This window comes from Oryctolagus cuniculus, chromosome 21 (genome assembly GCF_964237555.1).
Source record: "Oryctolagus cuniculus chromosome 21, mOryCun1.1, whole genome shotgun sequence".
NCBI classification, from domain to species: Eukaryota; Metazoa; Chordata; class Mammalia; order Lagomorpha; family Leporidae; genus Oryctolagus; species Oryctolagus cuniculus.
The window spans coordinates 16,995,588-17,009,094 of NC_091452.1; the positions used below are offsets into that span (position 1 = coordinate 16,995,588).

The following is a 13,507-nucleotide window of genomic DNA, read 5'->3' on the forward strand; positions in this document are numbered from 1 at the left end:
CCTTTTAGCCTACTGCAAAGACCCAGGTTGAGTTTGATGGGGCTCAGGGCGGGGCTGGCAGCATCCTGCAGCGTCCGCGCCTGGGTGTCTGTGTGGGATTTGGAGTCTCTCTCTTGCCGTGCGTGGCTCCGGGCTCCATATGCTGACGGCTCCCAGTCTTGACTGAAGCGAGAGCTTGGCGGGGGCCCTGGCTCGAAGAGGTGGAGCCAAGACCCCAACATTAAGTGTTCTGGGGTTGCAAGTGTTAGGGAGCACCTGGGTCGGAGACTGGTGAGAGGAAATGGGGGTGGGGGTGAACAGGGTCTAGATGGTCAAAGACTTTGAAGGCCAAGCAAAGGGACTTGAACTTTATTTTGCAGGCAACGAGGAGCCATTGGAAGGGTTTTAAAGACTTTTTTTTTTTTTTTAAATTTGAGAATAGTTTAAAGGCACAGAGCAAGCAATTGTGAAGGAGTACACAGAGTTCCAGCTTCCCCTACTGCTAATGTCTCATGTCACCTTGATATACTTGTTACAATTTTAGTATATGTGCTACATATTGTCACACTTAATGAGCACAATTAATGAACACAGTGTTGTAATTAATATCCTAACTTTTTTTTTTTAAATCTAAACTCATTCTATCTTTCCCACCTCTCCAGGCCTTTTTTTTAAAAAAAGATTTATTTATTTATTTGAAAGAGTTACACAGAGAGAGAAGGAGGCAGAGAGAGAGAGAGAGAGAGAGAGGTCTTCCATCTGCTGGTTCACTCCCCAGTTGCCAGCAATGGCTAGATCTGTGCCGATCTGAAGCCAGGAGCCAGGAGCTTTTTCTGGGTCTCCCATGCAGGTGTAGGGGCCCAAGCACTTGGGCCATCTGTTACTGCTTTCCCAGGCTATAGCAGAGAGCTGGATGGGAAGTGGAGCACCTGGGTCTCGAACCAGCGCCCATAAGGGACGCCTGATAGTGTTTCCATCTTCCTTTCGCCTGACGAGGAACACCTTGCTTGTTTCCCTGTCTTGGCTGTCGTGTACAGAGCTGCTCTATGCGTGTGCAGCAGGTGTCTCTTTAATAGCAATGAGTTCACGTCTTCTGGATTTTACATACCTAGTAGTGGGATGACCGGATCATAATGGGGGTTCTGTTTCTAAGAGGAAACCTCCATGCGGTTGGCCAGACTGGCTGCACTAATTAACATCTCGTTGAAGGATAATAGTACTTAGTGAAAGGATCCAAGTAGAAAGCGGTGGGACTCCACTGCGGGGCCGGGGGCAGTCTTGGGGAGTCTGTGTTTCTCCTAATGAGCAGGACAGTGTCACAGTCCTCAATGTCCAGGCTCTCCAGGCTGCGATGGTTTCCCAGCTTCCAGCCCTGGAACTTCAGCATCTGGTCCTCCACCAATGGCCCTCCTGCATCCTCGATCTTCTCTTTCAAGTGACGGATGGTGTCTTCGGGGTGGATGGCGTAGGGCGTGCTGTGGCCACTGGAGTCCTTGACAAACACCTGGATCTCAGGAGGGAAGGTCTCCAGCACGCGCACGTTCACCTTGAAGAAGATCCCATAGTCTGCCAGGGTCCGCTGGGAGCTGAGCAGCTGCCGCTCCCCTCCTGCCTCCTGAAAGGAGAGGCGCTGCTGCCCCAAAATCACGTTCTTCTTCTTGATCTCTGCCTTCATCTTCCAGATGGGGCTGTATGGGTCCACCGAGAGGGTCCAGGTCTCCAGTCCTGTCTGCTTCACAGTCACCTGCACGTCCCTTGCTCTCTGGAAGCAAGAGGGAAACAGATTCAGGGATCTGGGCGCTCAAGGCTATTTTCTGGTTTCCAAAGCCTCTCTCCTCTGTCTACTGAGACACTTTTAATAGTAAATGGAGGGGCCGGTGCTGTGGCACAGTGGGTTAGGAAGCCCTCTGCAAATATGAGCTCCGGTTGCCCCATGTCCAATCCTGCTCCCTGCTAATGCGCCTAGGAAGCTGGCAGGAGATGGCCCGAGTGCTTGGGCCCCTGCCACCCACGTGAGGAACTCAGATGGTATTTCTGGCTCCCGGTTTCAGCCTGGGAGTGAACCAGTGGGTGGAAGATCTCTGTCTCTCTCTCTCTCTGTAACTCTGCCTTTCACATAAATGCAAATGGAGGGTGGGTGTTAGGTGCAGGGGTTAAGATGCCACTTGGGGGGTTTGCATGCCATATTATAGTGCCTGGGTTTTTTTTTTTAAAGATTTATTTATTATTTACTTTGAAAGTCTTAGTTATACACAGAGAGAAGGAGGGGCAGAGAGAGAGAGAGTGAGGTCTTCCATCTGCTGCTTTACTTCCCAATTGGCTGCAATTGCTGGAACCAATGCCAGGAGCCAAGAGCTTCCTTCAGTCTCTCACTTGCAGGTGCAGGGGCTTGGGGGCCTGGGCCATCTTCCACTGCTTTCCCAGGCCATAGCAGAGAGCTGGATCAGAAGTGGAGCAGCACCCATATGGGATGCCGGCCCTGCAGGCAGTGGCTTTACTCGCTACACCACAGCACTGGCCCCGGTGCCTGGGTTTTAACACCAGCTCTGGCTTCCTGCTGATGTGCACCCTGGAAGGTAGCAGGTGAGGGCTCAAGTAGTCAGCTTCCTGCCCCCCAAGCCGAAGACTCTGATGGAGTTCTTGGCTCCTGGCTTTGGTTTGGCCCAGCCTGGCTGTTATGTGGGTACTTGGGGAGTGAACTGGAAGATCTCCCCAGGGGATATCTTTCTCTTTCACTTCTCTCTCTCTCTCTCTCTCTCTCTCTCTGCCTTTCAAATGAATACAATAAATCAATAAAAATAATCAAGGCAAAAGCAGGTGCTCTTAACAATTTCGGGCGACAATAGGCTAGAGCCAGGACTGTCCCAGGCAAAGGAGACTATCTGATGCTCCTTACCTTGCAGGGCCACAGAGTCCAACTCCTTGGTCCAACTCACCCCGACCAGAGCAGCAACTGGCAACGTTCCCCAAAGAACACCTGTCCTTCGTGGAGCTGCTCAGTCCTCGCCTGTCACCCGGACTCCCTGAAGTCGCTGTGAGGCTAAATGATGTAGTGAAGTGTGACAGCCTCTGGGATGTGTTAAGGATGTTCATTTAAGGGCAAATGGAAGCTTGCCACAAATCTACCAGGAGGGGACAGGTCCTACAGATGAATGAATGCGCTTCCGTTCACGGGCGTATGACAGAGCTGTTCGAAAGAACAACTCCATCCGGGATGCTTCAATGTTCCAGGATGTCTGAAGCAGGCCCGGCAGAGGTGGCTTGTCCTGGCCCAATTGATATCACCCCACTTCATGCTCAAAAGTATCTGCATTTGGACTTGATGCTATAAGCAGGCTCTAAAATGCTCATGGTAAATAAATAAATCTTTAAAAAATAAATACTTTAGATACATCGATTACATCTCTTGTTTTAATAGCAAGAGGTTGAGTAGCAGCTTACAGAAAGAAAAAGATTACCCCTAGCATGTGTGTGTGTATGTGTGTGTGTGTGAACATTCTTTTAGTATGTCCCTCAAATAGCTATAGAACAGGGCACCCATTGCCTGCCCACTTTCCAGATGAAGAAAATGAGGTCCAGACTTTCACAGCAGAAGGGGGAGAACTGTACACCTGGTTGGCTGAGAGTCTATGTGGGAGATGCTGCCTATCCTGGGGACCCTTGGGTTCTGGTGGCAGGCGTTGGGGGGATTTGCGCAGTTAAAGCGAGGTTAGCATGGAGTCCTCCTGGGGCTGGGGGACTGTACCTGCACATGCCAGCGCTGGCTGGGGTCCACAGTCGTGCAGCAAACCTGTCGCAGGCAGTGAGCAGCTTCTTTGGCTACTACGTCCCAATTTCTTTTCCTTCCCAGATTGTTGGTGGGGTCAGCTGGATCCAGGATAACGGGCCTGGGAGAAAGAAGGGGAGTGGATCTCAGTCCCACGCACGATGCTGGGACTCAGGTCCGCATAGTGAACACCTGGATCACACCATACCTGAAGTTTCTTTATCTGTGGACTTTGCAGTTGCAAAAGCCAACAGTTTCTGTTTACTTAAAAAAACTGAAATTTTTTTAGTTGAATTCTTATTGTTTTCTAGAAAGCGTTTAAGTTGATAGAAAAGAATTGTGCATATTTATGGGGTGCCATGCAATGTTTCAATACACGGATATGTCGCATAATCTTTGCATTAGGATGGGGTGGGCGTTTGGCACAGAAGTCTAAGTTGCTTCTTGGGACACCTGCGTCCTAAATCAGAGTGCCTGCTTTGAGTTTTGACAGCTCTGCTTCCAATCCAGCTCCCTACTAATGTGCGTCCCGGGAGGCAGCAGCTGATGGCTCAAGTACACGCGTCCTTGCCACCCACACGGGAGTCCGGATGGAATCCCAGGCTCCTTGCGTCAGCCTGGCCCAGCCCTGGCTGCTGCAGGCATTAGGGGAGCAAACCAGCAGAAAGAAGACCCCTCTCTCTCTGCCGTTCAAATAATAAAAGAAAATAAGTAAAAAAAAAATAGGGTAAACGTGTCTACCTCCTCCAACATTTTCTCAGTTGTTTGTGGTACCTCTTTTATTCTTTAAGCCACTCGAGTTGGGTTTTCTATTCCTTGAGCCGACACACTCACCTGCTCCCCTTCAACTGTTGCTTGATCTGGTTTTTGACAGCCTCATTCTGGAAATCGTAGTACTTGGTCCAGTAGATGCAGATGTCTTCGTAATCCTGGAGGAGCCCCATCACGGCCACAAGCCCTTCGTCCAGGCTGAAGCTCTCGCTCTCGTCTGTACCCATCTCCCAGGCGTAGATGGTCAGCAGCTCCAGGGCGTATTTGGAGGGTAATGCTACTCTTCGGTATTTAGGTTTCAGGCACTGGAGGAGACAGAGATAGACAGATGGGGGGGCGGCGAGGAGAGACAAGAGAGTGAGACAAACATACAGAATGAACGAATATGAAGATATGGGATGATTGGTGCTCTGCACATGTCCGGGCCACACTTTTGTGTTATAGGACACACAGCCATGGGTGACTTGGGGTGCTGGTGGGCTTACGTCTTAGAGCCATCAAGATTGCAATAAAAGAGAAATCTGGGGTCTCCTCTGGGCCTTGTCGGCCTCGTCAATCTGTGTTATTCAGTTGGGGAGGGGTGTGTGTGATACATACTGAATGTGGAAAGAAAGGAAGAAAACTAAGACACACGGAAAACATCAATCAAAACCATGCAACAGCCGGCGCCGCGGCTCACTAGGCTAATCCTCCACCTGCGGCGCCGGCACACCGGGTTCTAGTCCCAGTCGGGGCGCCGGATTCTGTCCCGGTTGCCCCTCTTCCAGGCCAGCTCTCTGCTGTGGCCAGGGAGTGCAGTGGAGGATGGCCCAAGTCCTTGGGCCCTGCACCCCATGGGAGACCAGGAGAAGCACCTGGCTCCTGGCTTTGGATCAGCGCGGTGCACCGGCCGCAGCGCGCCGGCCGCGGCGGCCATTGGAGGGTGAACCAATGGCAAAGGAAGACCTTTCTCTCTGTCTCTCTCTCTCACTGTCCACTCTGCCTGTCAAAAACAAAAACAAAAAACAAACAAACAAAAACAAAAACAAAAACAAAAAACCATGCAACAAACCACGAAACAAGCTGAAAGATGAAGGGGACAGGGCCCTACCCTGCAATCCTTCCGTTCAGCCAAAATGGAGTCAGAAACAGGTAGCGGTTTCGGTTAGGACTCCAGCGGCATAAGGATTGTGATAAATTTGCTTTATACCCACTTTGGCTTTCCAGCCTGGTTTTCTCTTGTGCAAAGAGCAGACCGTGAGCGACACACACGCGTTTGTTACAGAGCTGCTGGGGAAAAGCACGCAAAATGCCATGTGCGGGCCTGCAGCACCGTGAGCTCTACGGACACGGCCGCTTTGTTGTGGTTGCTGCTTGTGGATTTCATTACTTTTGGAAGTGCCTGAGGCCCGGAGCCTGCTGAAAATCACATCTGTGCTCATCAGGACCCTTTTTTTTTGGACAGGCAGAGTGGACAGTGAGAGAGAGAGACAGAAAGAAAGGTCTTCCTTTACCGTTGGTTCACCCTCCAATGGCCACCACGGCCGGCACACCGCGCTGATCCAATGGCAGGAGCCAGGTACTTATCCTGGTCTCCCATGGGTTGCAAGGCCCAAGCACCTGGGCCATCCTCCACTGCACTCCCTGGCCACAGCAGAGAGCTGGCCTGGAAGAGGGGCAACTGGGACAGAATCCGGTGCCCTGACCAGGACTAGAACCTGGTGTGCCGGTGCCGCAAGGCGGAGGATTAGCCTACTGAGCTGCGGCCTCGGCCCATTTCTTTCTTTTTTAAAAACACGGAGCAGGCAGGTGAGAGGTGCAGCAGGTGAGTCACCGCTTGGAACACTCGCATCCCGTTTCAGGGTGCCTGGTCCCAGTCCTGGCGAAACCCACTTTGGATGCAGCTTTCCACTCAGGCTCGCTCTGGCAGCAGGTGACAGCTCAAGTCCTTGTGTCCCTGCTACCCACATGGAAGACCCAGATGGAGTTCTGAGCTCCAGGCTGGTGCTTAGCCCAGCCGTGGCTGGTGCAGGCATTTGGGGCATGAATCAGTAGATGGAAGATCACTTTGCCATCTCTCTGCCTCTGTGTTTCTCTCTCTGCCTTTCAAAGCCAATTAAAACGAATACATCGTGAACCGCACCAACGTTCCCCTCCCGGCCCAGCACCCCTGCCTCACCTTCAGGTACCAGAATTTCACCAACTGCAGGAGCTTCTTCAGTTTCATAGGTCGGCTTTTCACAAAGTGCCTCTGTAACACGGTGAAGCTGGGGGAGAACTCCCCGGGGTAGCTGATGCTGCGGATTAAATCCGCGTAGATTTCTGGGGCTGGTTTGGAGTCTGGGTTCAGGGGTCCTGGGGGGAAGAAAGGTGCTTGGTCAGAAAGGAGCAGTCCGCGGTGAGAAAGGAGAGGAGAGGGCTCTGAGCAGAGAGGGTGCCTGTGAGGGTTGTCCTCGCGGTCCTTGCTACCGCGTCGTTGTCCTCACTTTGCCGCTGAGAAAGTGGGGGCCGAGGGGGTTCGCGAGCGTATCCATGAACCACACGAAGTCTAAATAACTCACACTGACCAAAACTGACCGTGGGCCGGCAGCTGGGCTAAGCTCATCCTCAGGGTAGCTGCAGGAGGCAGGGGGACTTCAGTGGAACCACAAAGAATTGCCATTTTTTTGTGGGTTAAAAAGCAATGTTATCAGTCTCCTATGGTTCCACTTAACCTTGATATCATTATTTCAGTGGACAAGTCGGTATGCTTGGTCATGGGGCTATCAAGGTCATGGAACTGTTAAGTCTCGCAGCCAAAATGTGAAGATGTTAAAAACTCTGTTTTGGAGCCGGTGCTGCGGCTCACTAGGCTAATCCTCCGCCTGCGGGGCTGGCACACCAGGTTCTAGTCCTGGTCAGGGCACCGGATTCTGTCCCGGTTGCTCCTCTTTCAGTCCAGCTCTCTGCTGTGGCCAAGAAGTGCAGTGGAGGATGGCCCAGGTTCTTGGGCCCTGTACCCGCATGGGAGACCAGGAGAAGCTCCTGGTTCCTGGCTTTGGGTTGGCCCAGCTCCAGCCATTGTGGCCCTTTGGGGAGTGAACCAGCAGGTGGAGGATTCCCTCTCCCTCTCCCCCTCCCCCTCCCCTCCCCCTCCCCCTCTCCATAACTCTGCCTTTCAAATACATAAATGAATAAATCTTAAAAAAAAAAATCCTGTTTTAAAGATGATCCCAACCCAGTTATGCCTAACCCTAAAGACCTTGATGTTTTTTGAAATTATTACTATTAGACATTTATTTAAAGTAATACATCTACAGACCAAACAATTCTTACATTGTATTTCAGGTTGAACCGACTTCACAAGCCACTTTGAGGGCAGCAGCACCCACATACTTCACCTATCTGATTGCTTCTTTGCTCATTCTTCTCTCATTTCTTCGCTGAATCACCTCCTTCAGATAAGGCAAAAGGTTGAATTTCTCCTCCTCATACTTTGTCCACTGCTCTTCAGGCAAGATCTGATGCCTTGCGGTCAGGCTCAGGCGGCTCAAAGCAGAACATCCCGTTATTATGACGGCACTCAGGAAGCTGTCTTATGTGAACTGCAGCTTCTTTCACCGACCCCAGCTTATTGAAGCCGGCAGCATTGTGGTTCCATTTCCCTCCCTCCCTCTCTCCTTCCCTCCCTCCCTTCCTTCTTTCTTCCTTCCTTCATTTATTTGAAAGGCAGAGTCAGAGAGAGAGAGAGAGAGAGAGAGAGAGAGAGAGAGAGGTTTTCTACCTTCCCACCTGCTGGTTTACTCCCCAAATGACCGCAACAGCCAGGGCTGGGCCAGACCGAAGCCAGTAGCCCGGAACTGCATCCAGGTCTCCCATGTGGGTGGCAGGGACCCAAGCCCTTGGACCATCCCCCGCTGCTTTTCCCAGGCCATTAGCAGGGAGCTGGATGGGAAGTGGAGCAGCCACTGCCGTACCATTTTTGAATACCAACCAGTGCTGGCCTGATGCTGCTGACCCGAGCACTCCTTGAAGACCTGCTTGACCCAGAGGCACAGGGAGGAATCTCTTGGGTTGGGCAGGAACCAACCCAAAGAGGACTTTGGCTAAAGCCCCCTTCCTCCGTGCTACATGGGGACATCCCAATCTTAATCACTGAGGTATAGCTCCATGCTGTCTCCCCTCCAAAACAGCCAACTCCACTCGACTCTCATCGGTCGCTACTTGTCCAAGCCCTCCCCGAGGCCTGGTTAATAAAGGGATCCCGACCAGTTTCTCTGGACCCGACCCACTGCTGTCTTTACCGAGAGCATCAAAGGCTGGGAGCAGGTCCACCCGGATGACATCACTGCTCTTCTTGGACTGGACCTGGAGGAACAAAGAGCGGGGGGCCCTGGCCCCGTTTTTGTGGTGCGCCACGGTGATGCTGTAGGCCAGGCTTCTGCTGCAGTACTCCAGTCTTTCCTCGATGAAGTTGATGATCTCTTCTCGAAAGAACGCCTGATCCTGGAAGCTGGAGAAGCAGCTGAGGAACAGGACAACGTCCAGGTCGGAGCTGTGGTTCAGCGCTGTCCCTTTCCCCGAGGAGCCACCCTGTGGGGACAGCAAGGCTGAGTCTCACCTCCAGCTGAGGCGTGATGCCTGCAGGGTCAGAGCGGAACCAGGTCCCCAGAGGAGTCCTTGGTTTCCAACGTGCATAGTGGTCTTTGCTGCCCTAACCTGAAAACCCAGAATCCTCCCAAACTGGAATCTTTCTGAGAGCCAACATGACACAGCGAGTGGAAAATTCTACCCCTGACCTCATGGACAGGTCACCGTCTAAATGCAGGTGCACAGAAAATAACCATATTAGATTGCCTTCGGGCTAGGTGTGCAAGATGTACATGAGACGGAGTGAATTTTGTGCTTAGATGTGGGTCCTCTCTCCAAGATATCTCATTATTTATATGCAAATATTCCCAAATCCAGCCATCTCTGAAATCCAAATTGCTTCTGGTTCTAGGCATTTCTGATAAGGGATAATCAGCCTGTTCTATAGCATTTCATTGGTCAGAGAAGTTTAATATCTAGCACACAACCCACAGGCTATAAAGGAAAGGTCAAACTCCATTCTTCCCCCGGTGCTTCCTCTCTCCCCAGAGCCCGCTGCAGCCCCAGCTTCACGCGTATCACTCCATAAATCTCCCACGCCGAGGCTTGCACTGTTCAGCTCGGTAGCCAAGGCCACGTGTGGGCATTGGAGTTTACATGAATTACAAAGGAGTGAAATCAGTTCTCCCCTACTAACTTCATTTCAGGTGCCCGACAGCTGGCCGAGGATGGTGGCTATGGCGTTGGACAGGACGTATGGGGAACATTCACCATCACTCTAGAAAGTTCTGTTGGACAGCTCTGGCCTCAACAAATACATTTTTGTGTATGTACACGAATACTTCAAAAAGTTCTTGGAAAGTGGAATTAAAAGATCCATTTATTTTGGTGCCAAAAAAAGTTGAAATTCATGCATATGAGAGAGCCTCAAAGAGCCCATGAGAATGCACATTTTGAGAAAACTATGCATGGGTTTCAAAAGCTGTACGCTTTTAAAATTTGCAGTATTTTTATTGATGTATTACCGTTATTTATTTTTCTGAATATGCCTGGCCTTTCTTCCCCATGGGGTCTACGTCTCTGGATTCAGTGAATTGGGGGTCGGAAATACTTGAAAACAAATGCACATTGGAAGTGAACATTTCTCCCGGTCATGACTTCCTAAGCAATGTGATGTAACGACTCTACGTGGCCCTGTGCAATCGGTAGGTGATCTAGGGTCCACAGGAGCGTACGCACAGGTTCTGTGCGAATCCTGTGTCCCTCTCTATGAGGGACTTGAGGATCTCGGGATGAATTCTGTGAGGATTACGAGGGACATGTAGGCACAGAATCGCGGGTCATGTGATTTTTGGAAACTGGCTTTTCGTCTACCTAGCACAATGCCTTTGAAAACCACCCATGCTGTTTCGTGTCTTAATAATTTATTCCACCATAATCCTTCTCGTTACGAGCTGTTCAAGCTTTGACTTCCGTCCCCAGTCTGTCTACACAGAGTCCTCAAGTGTCTGTGTTTTGGTGTCTGTGCACTCTTAGCTGTCATTTGTGACAGAGATAGAGTTTGTAAGTTTCCACTTTCGTTTGAAGGAAATGTATTTGTAAGGACTATTAAATAAGCAGGAGGCCGTTAGCCTGGACCTTGAGTTCCTACGTATTAAACTGGAACCTAATTTAGGATTGTATCTTTGGTGACAAATAGCCAGGTCTCAGCCAGACACAAGCTGCTTAATTTCATCCAATCACAGGCAACCAACTGATCAGACCATGCCCAAATAAGGCAAATGCCACGCCCACACAAGGCAGGCACCCGGTTGTAGCCAATCAGGTGACTTCTCTGGTTTGCTCGCCTTTGGCCTATAGAAGCTCACCGCTCACCGCTCACCGCGGGTGCTGGAGCTCTCTGAACTTCTTCCAGCTGCGATGCCTGATTCAAGAATCCTTTGTTTAGACAAATTCTGTCATGTTCAATTTGGCCCTAAGCTTTTCTTGTAACACTACATATAAAAGAAAATGTGTCCTAGTTATTTATGCAAACTTTTTATTTTAAAAAATCCATTTGAAAAGGCAGACAGACAGACAGACACATCCTCCATTCACTGGTTCACTCCCCAAATGCCTGCAATGGCTGGGGGTGGACCAGGCAGAAGTCAGAAGCTGGGAACTCAATCCAGGCCTCCCATGCGGGTATCAGGGGCCTCAGGGACCCAGGTTCTTGGGCCCTTGCCTGTTGCCTCCTGGGTGCATTAGCAGGAAGCTGTATTGGAAGCAGAGCTGGCACTGGAACTCAGGCACTGTGATGCGGGATGCAGGCATCCCAAGTGGTGATTGGATTTTTTAAAGATTTATTTATTTGAGGGGCTGGCACTGTGGCGTAGTAGGTAGAGCTGCTGTCTGCAGTGCTGGCATCCCATATAGGCACCAGTTCTAATCCTGGCTGCTGTACTTCTGATCCAGCTCTCTTTTATGGCCTGGGAAGGTAGTAGGAGATGTCCCAAGTCCTTGGGCCCCTGAGTCTGCGAGGGATACCGGAAGAAGCTCCTGCCTCCTGCCTTCTGGCTTCCTGGCTCCTGCCTTCTGGCTTTCTGGCTCCAGTTGTGGCCATCTGGGGAGTGAACAAGTGGATGAAAGACTCTCTCTTTCTCTCTGCCTCTGCTCTCTGTAACTCTGCCTTTCAAATAAATTTTATTTATATTATATTAATTTATTTTTACATTATTTATATTCTATTTATAAATAAATTCTATCTATATATTTATTTTTATATTAGTTATATACTTATTTCTAAATGAATTTTATTTATATTACATTTTTATATTATTTACATTATATTTATTTATAAATAAATTTTATTTATTTGAAAGGCAGAGTTACAGAGAGCAGAGGCAGAGAGAAAGAGAGAGAGAGATCTTCCATCTACTGGGTCACTCCCCAGTCGGTTGCAACAGCTGGAGCTGTGCCAATCTGAAGCCAAGAGCCAGGAGTTTCTTCTGGTCTCCCACATGGGTGCAGAGGCCCAATGACTTGGGCCATCTTCTACTGCTTTCCCAGGCCATAGCAGAGAGCTGGATCGGAAGTGGGGCAGCCGAGACTAGAATCGGTGCCCATATGGGATGCTGCTGCTGCAGGCTGTGGCTTTACCCACCAATCCACAGTGCCAGCCCCCCAAGTGGTGATTCAATGACCATGCCAAGCGCCTCCCCTTGTTTATAAACATTTTAGATGTGGACATGTGACTGTACTGAATACATATTTTTTTTCCTTTCATGTACTGATGAACAAGAGTTAACTGCTGAGCTTCTGACTAACGTGAGTGTCTGTTCCACTAGACAGATAAACATGTTTACTTGAGAATTCCAGAAACTGGGCTTGGGATAGTTGCCAAGCATTCTGGCCCTCCCTCCGTGGTCAGCGCGTCTGGAGAGCTGGACTGGCGACTTCAGCAGGGGAGGAAACCCCTGTGACTCCAACCAGCCCCTCAGCCAGGCACTGGGGGCCGAGCCAGGTGCAGCTGCCCTGTCCTTTGTTCTCTGGATTCCTGCCTCGCCCTCCCTCACCTCCCCTCTCGGCTCCTTTGCACAGTCCCCCTGCTGGCTTGCAATTTGGGAAGAGCAAGCCAGCAGGGGTTGCTCCTGTGGGTGGGTGGGAGGGGCCCAAGCACGAGGGCCATCTTCCTCTGCCTTCCTAGGTGTATCAGCAGGGAGCTGGATCAGAGGTGGACTAGTGAGACTTGAACCGGTGCTCCTGTATGGGATGCCGGCATCGCAAGTGATGGCTTAACCCGCTGTGCCACAACGCCAGCCTGGCTAGGCAGTTCCTAACCTGGCCAGTCAGTACCATCTTAAGAGAGCACCATAGAGGTTTTGGTGGGGAAGCACATTTTCTTAAGCAAACACAAAGGAAGGCATATATTTTAAAGGCATCTGCTATTCACATTCCGCCTGACGCCCTGGCACTCCGAGAGCGATCCCAAATCACCACCACCACCACCATCATCCTCCTTATCCTTCTGACTTATAGAATAACTCAGTGCTTAACAGCACTTTCCCACGCTTTAGCAAAACAAGCCCACGTAAAGAGGAGGAGTCTGAGGCTCGGAGAGACACAGTGACCCACCCCCCAGGGCCCCCCAGGCCAGAGGGGCAGAGCTGGGTCCCTGAGTCCTCACCTTCACCACCTTCAGCACCCTGACCTCCCGGTCCTGGACCAGCTCATCCTCGAAGCACTGATCTTGCAGGAACTGCTGGATTCTGTGCCAGGTGTCCTGCACCTGCTCCTTCCAGCCCCCCTGGGGCTGCAGGCTGCGCCTCACGAAGGCTTCCAGCCTGTCCCCGGGGGTCTCGTACAGCTCCCGCGAGAGCTCCATCTCTGCAGACCAGGCTGCCTCCTGGATCCGATGCTGCCTGCTCCACGTGGCACAGGAAGGGGCGCCTTCCAGCCTTCTCC

General features: G+C 50.9%; 1 protein-coding gene across 1 annotated transcript; it reads right to left on the reverse strand.

The window, feature by feature from the left end:
- Positions 1–378: 378 nt before the first annotated feature.
- On the reverse strand, positions 379–13,427 carry LOC100353732 (2'-5'-oligoadenylate synthase-like protein 2). The gene is made up of 6 exons (XM_002722116.5): positions 13,230–13,427; positions 8,779–9,067; positions 6,675–6,850; positions 4,580–4,821; positions 3,725–3,866; positions 379–1,741 (listed from the first exon to the last, which is right to left on the reverse strand). The coding sequence occupies exons 1-6, from the start codon at positions 13,425–13,427 to the stop codon at positions 1,172–1,174; spliced, it is 1,617 nt and encodes a 538-aa protein (XP_002722162.2). The 3' UTR covers positions 379–1,171.
- Positions 13,428–13,507: the final 80 nt, after the last annotated feature.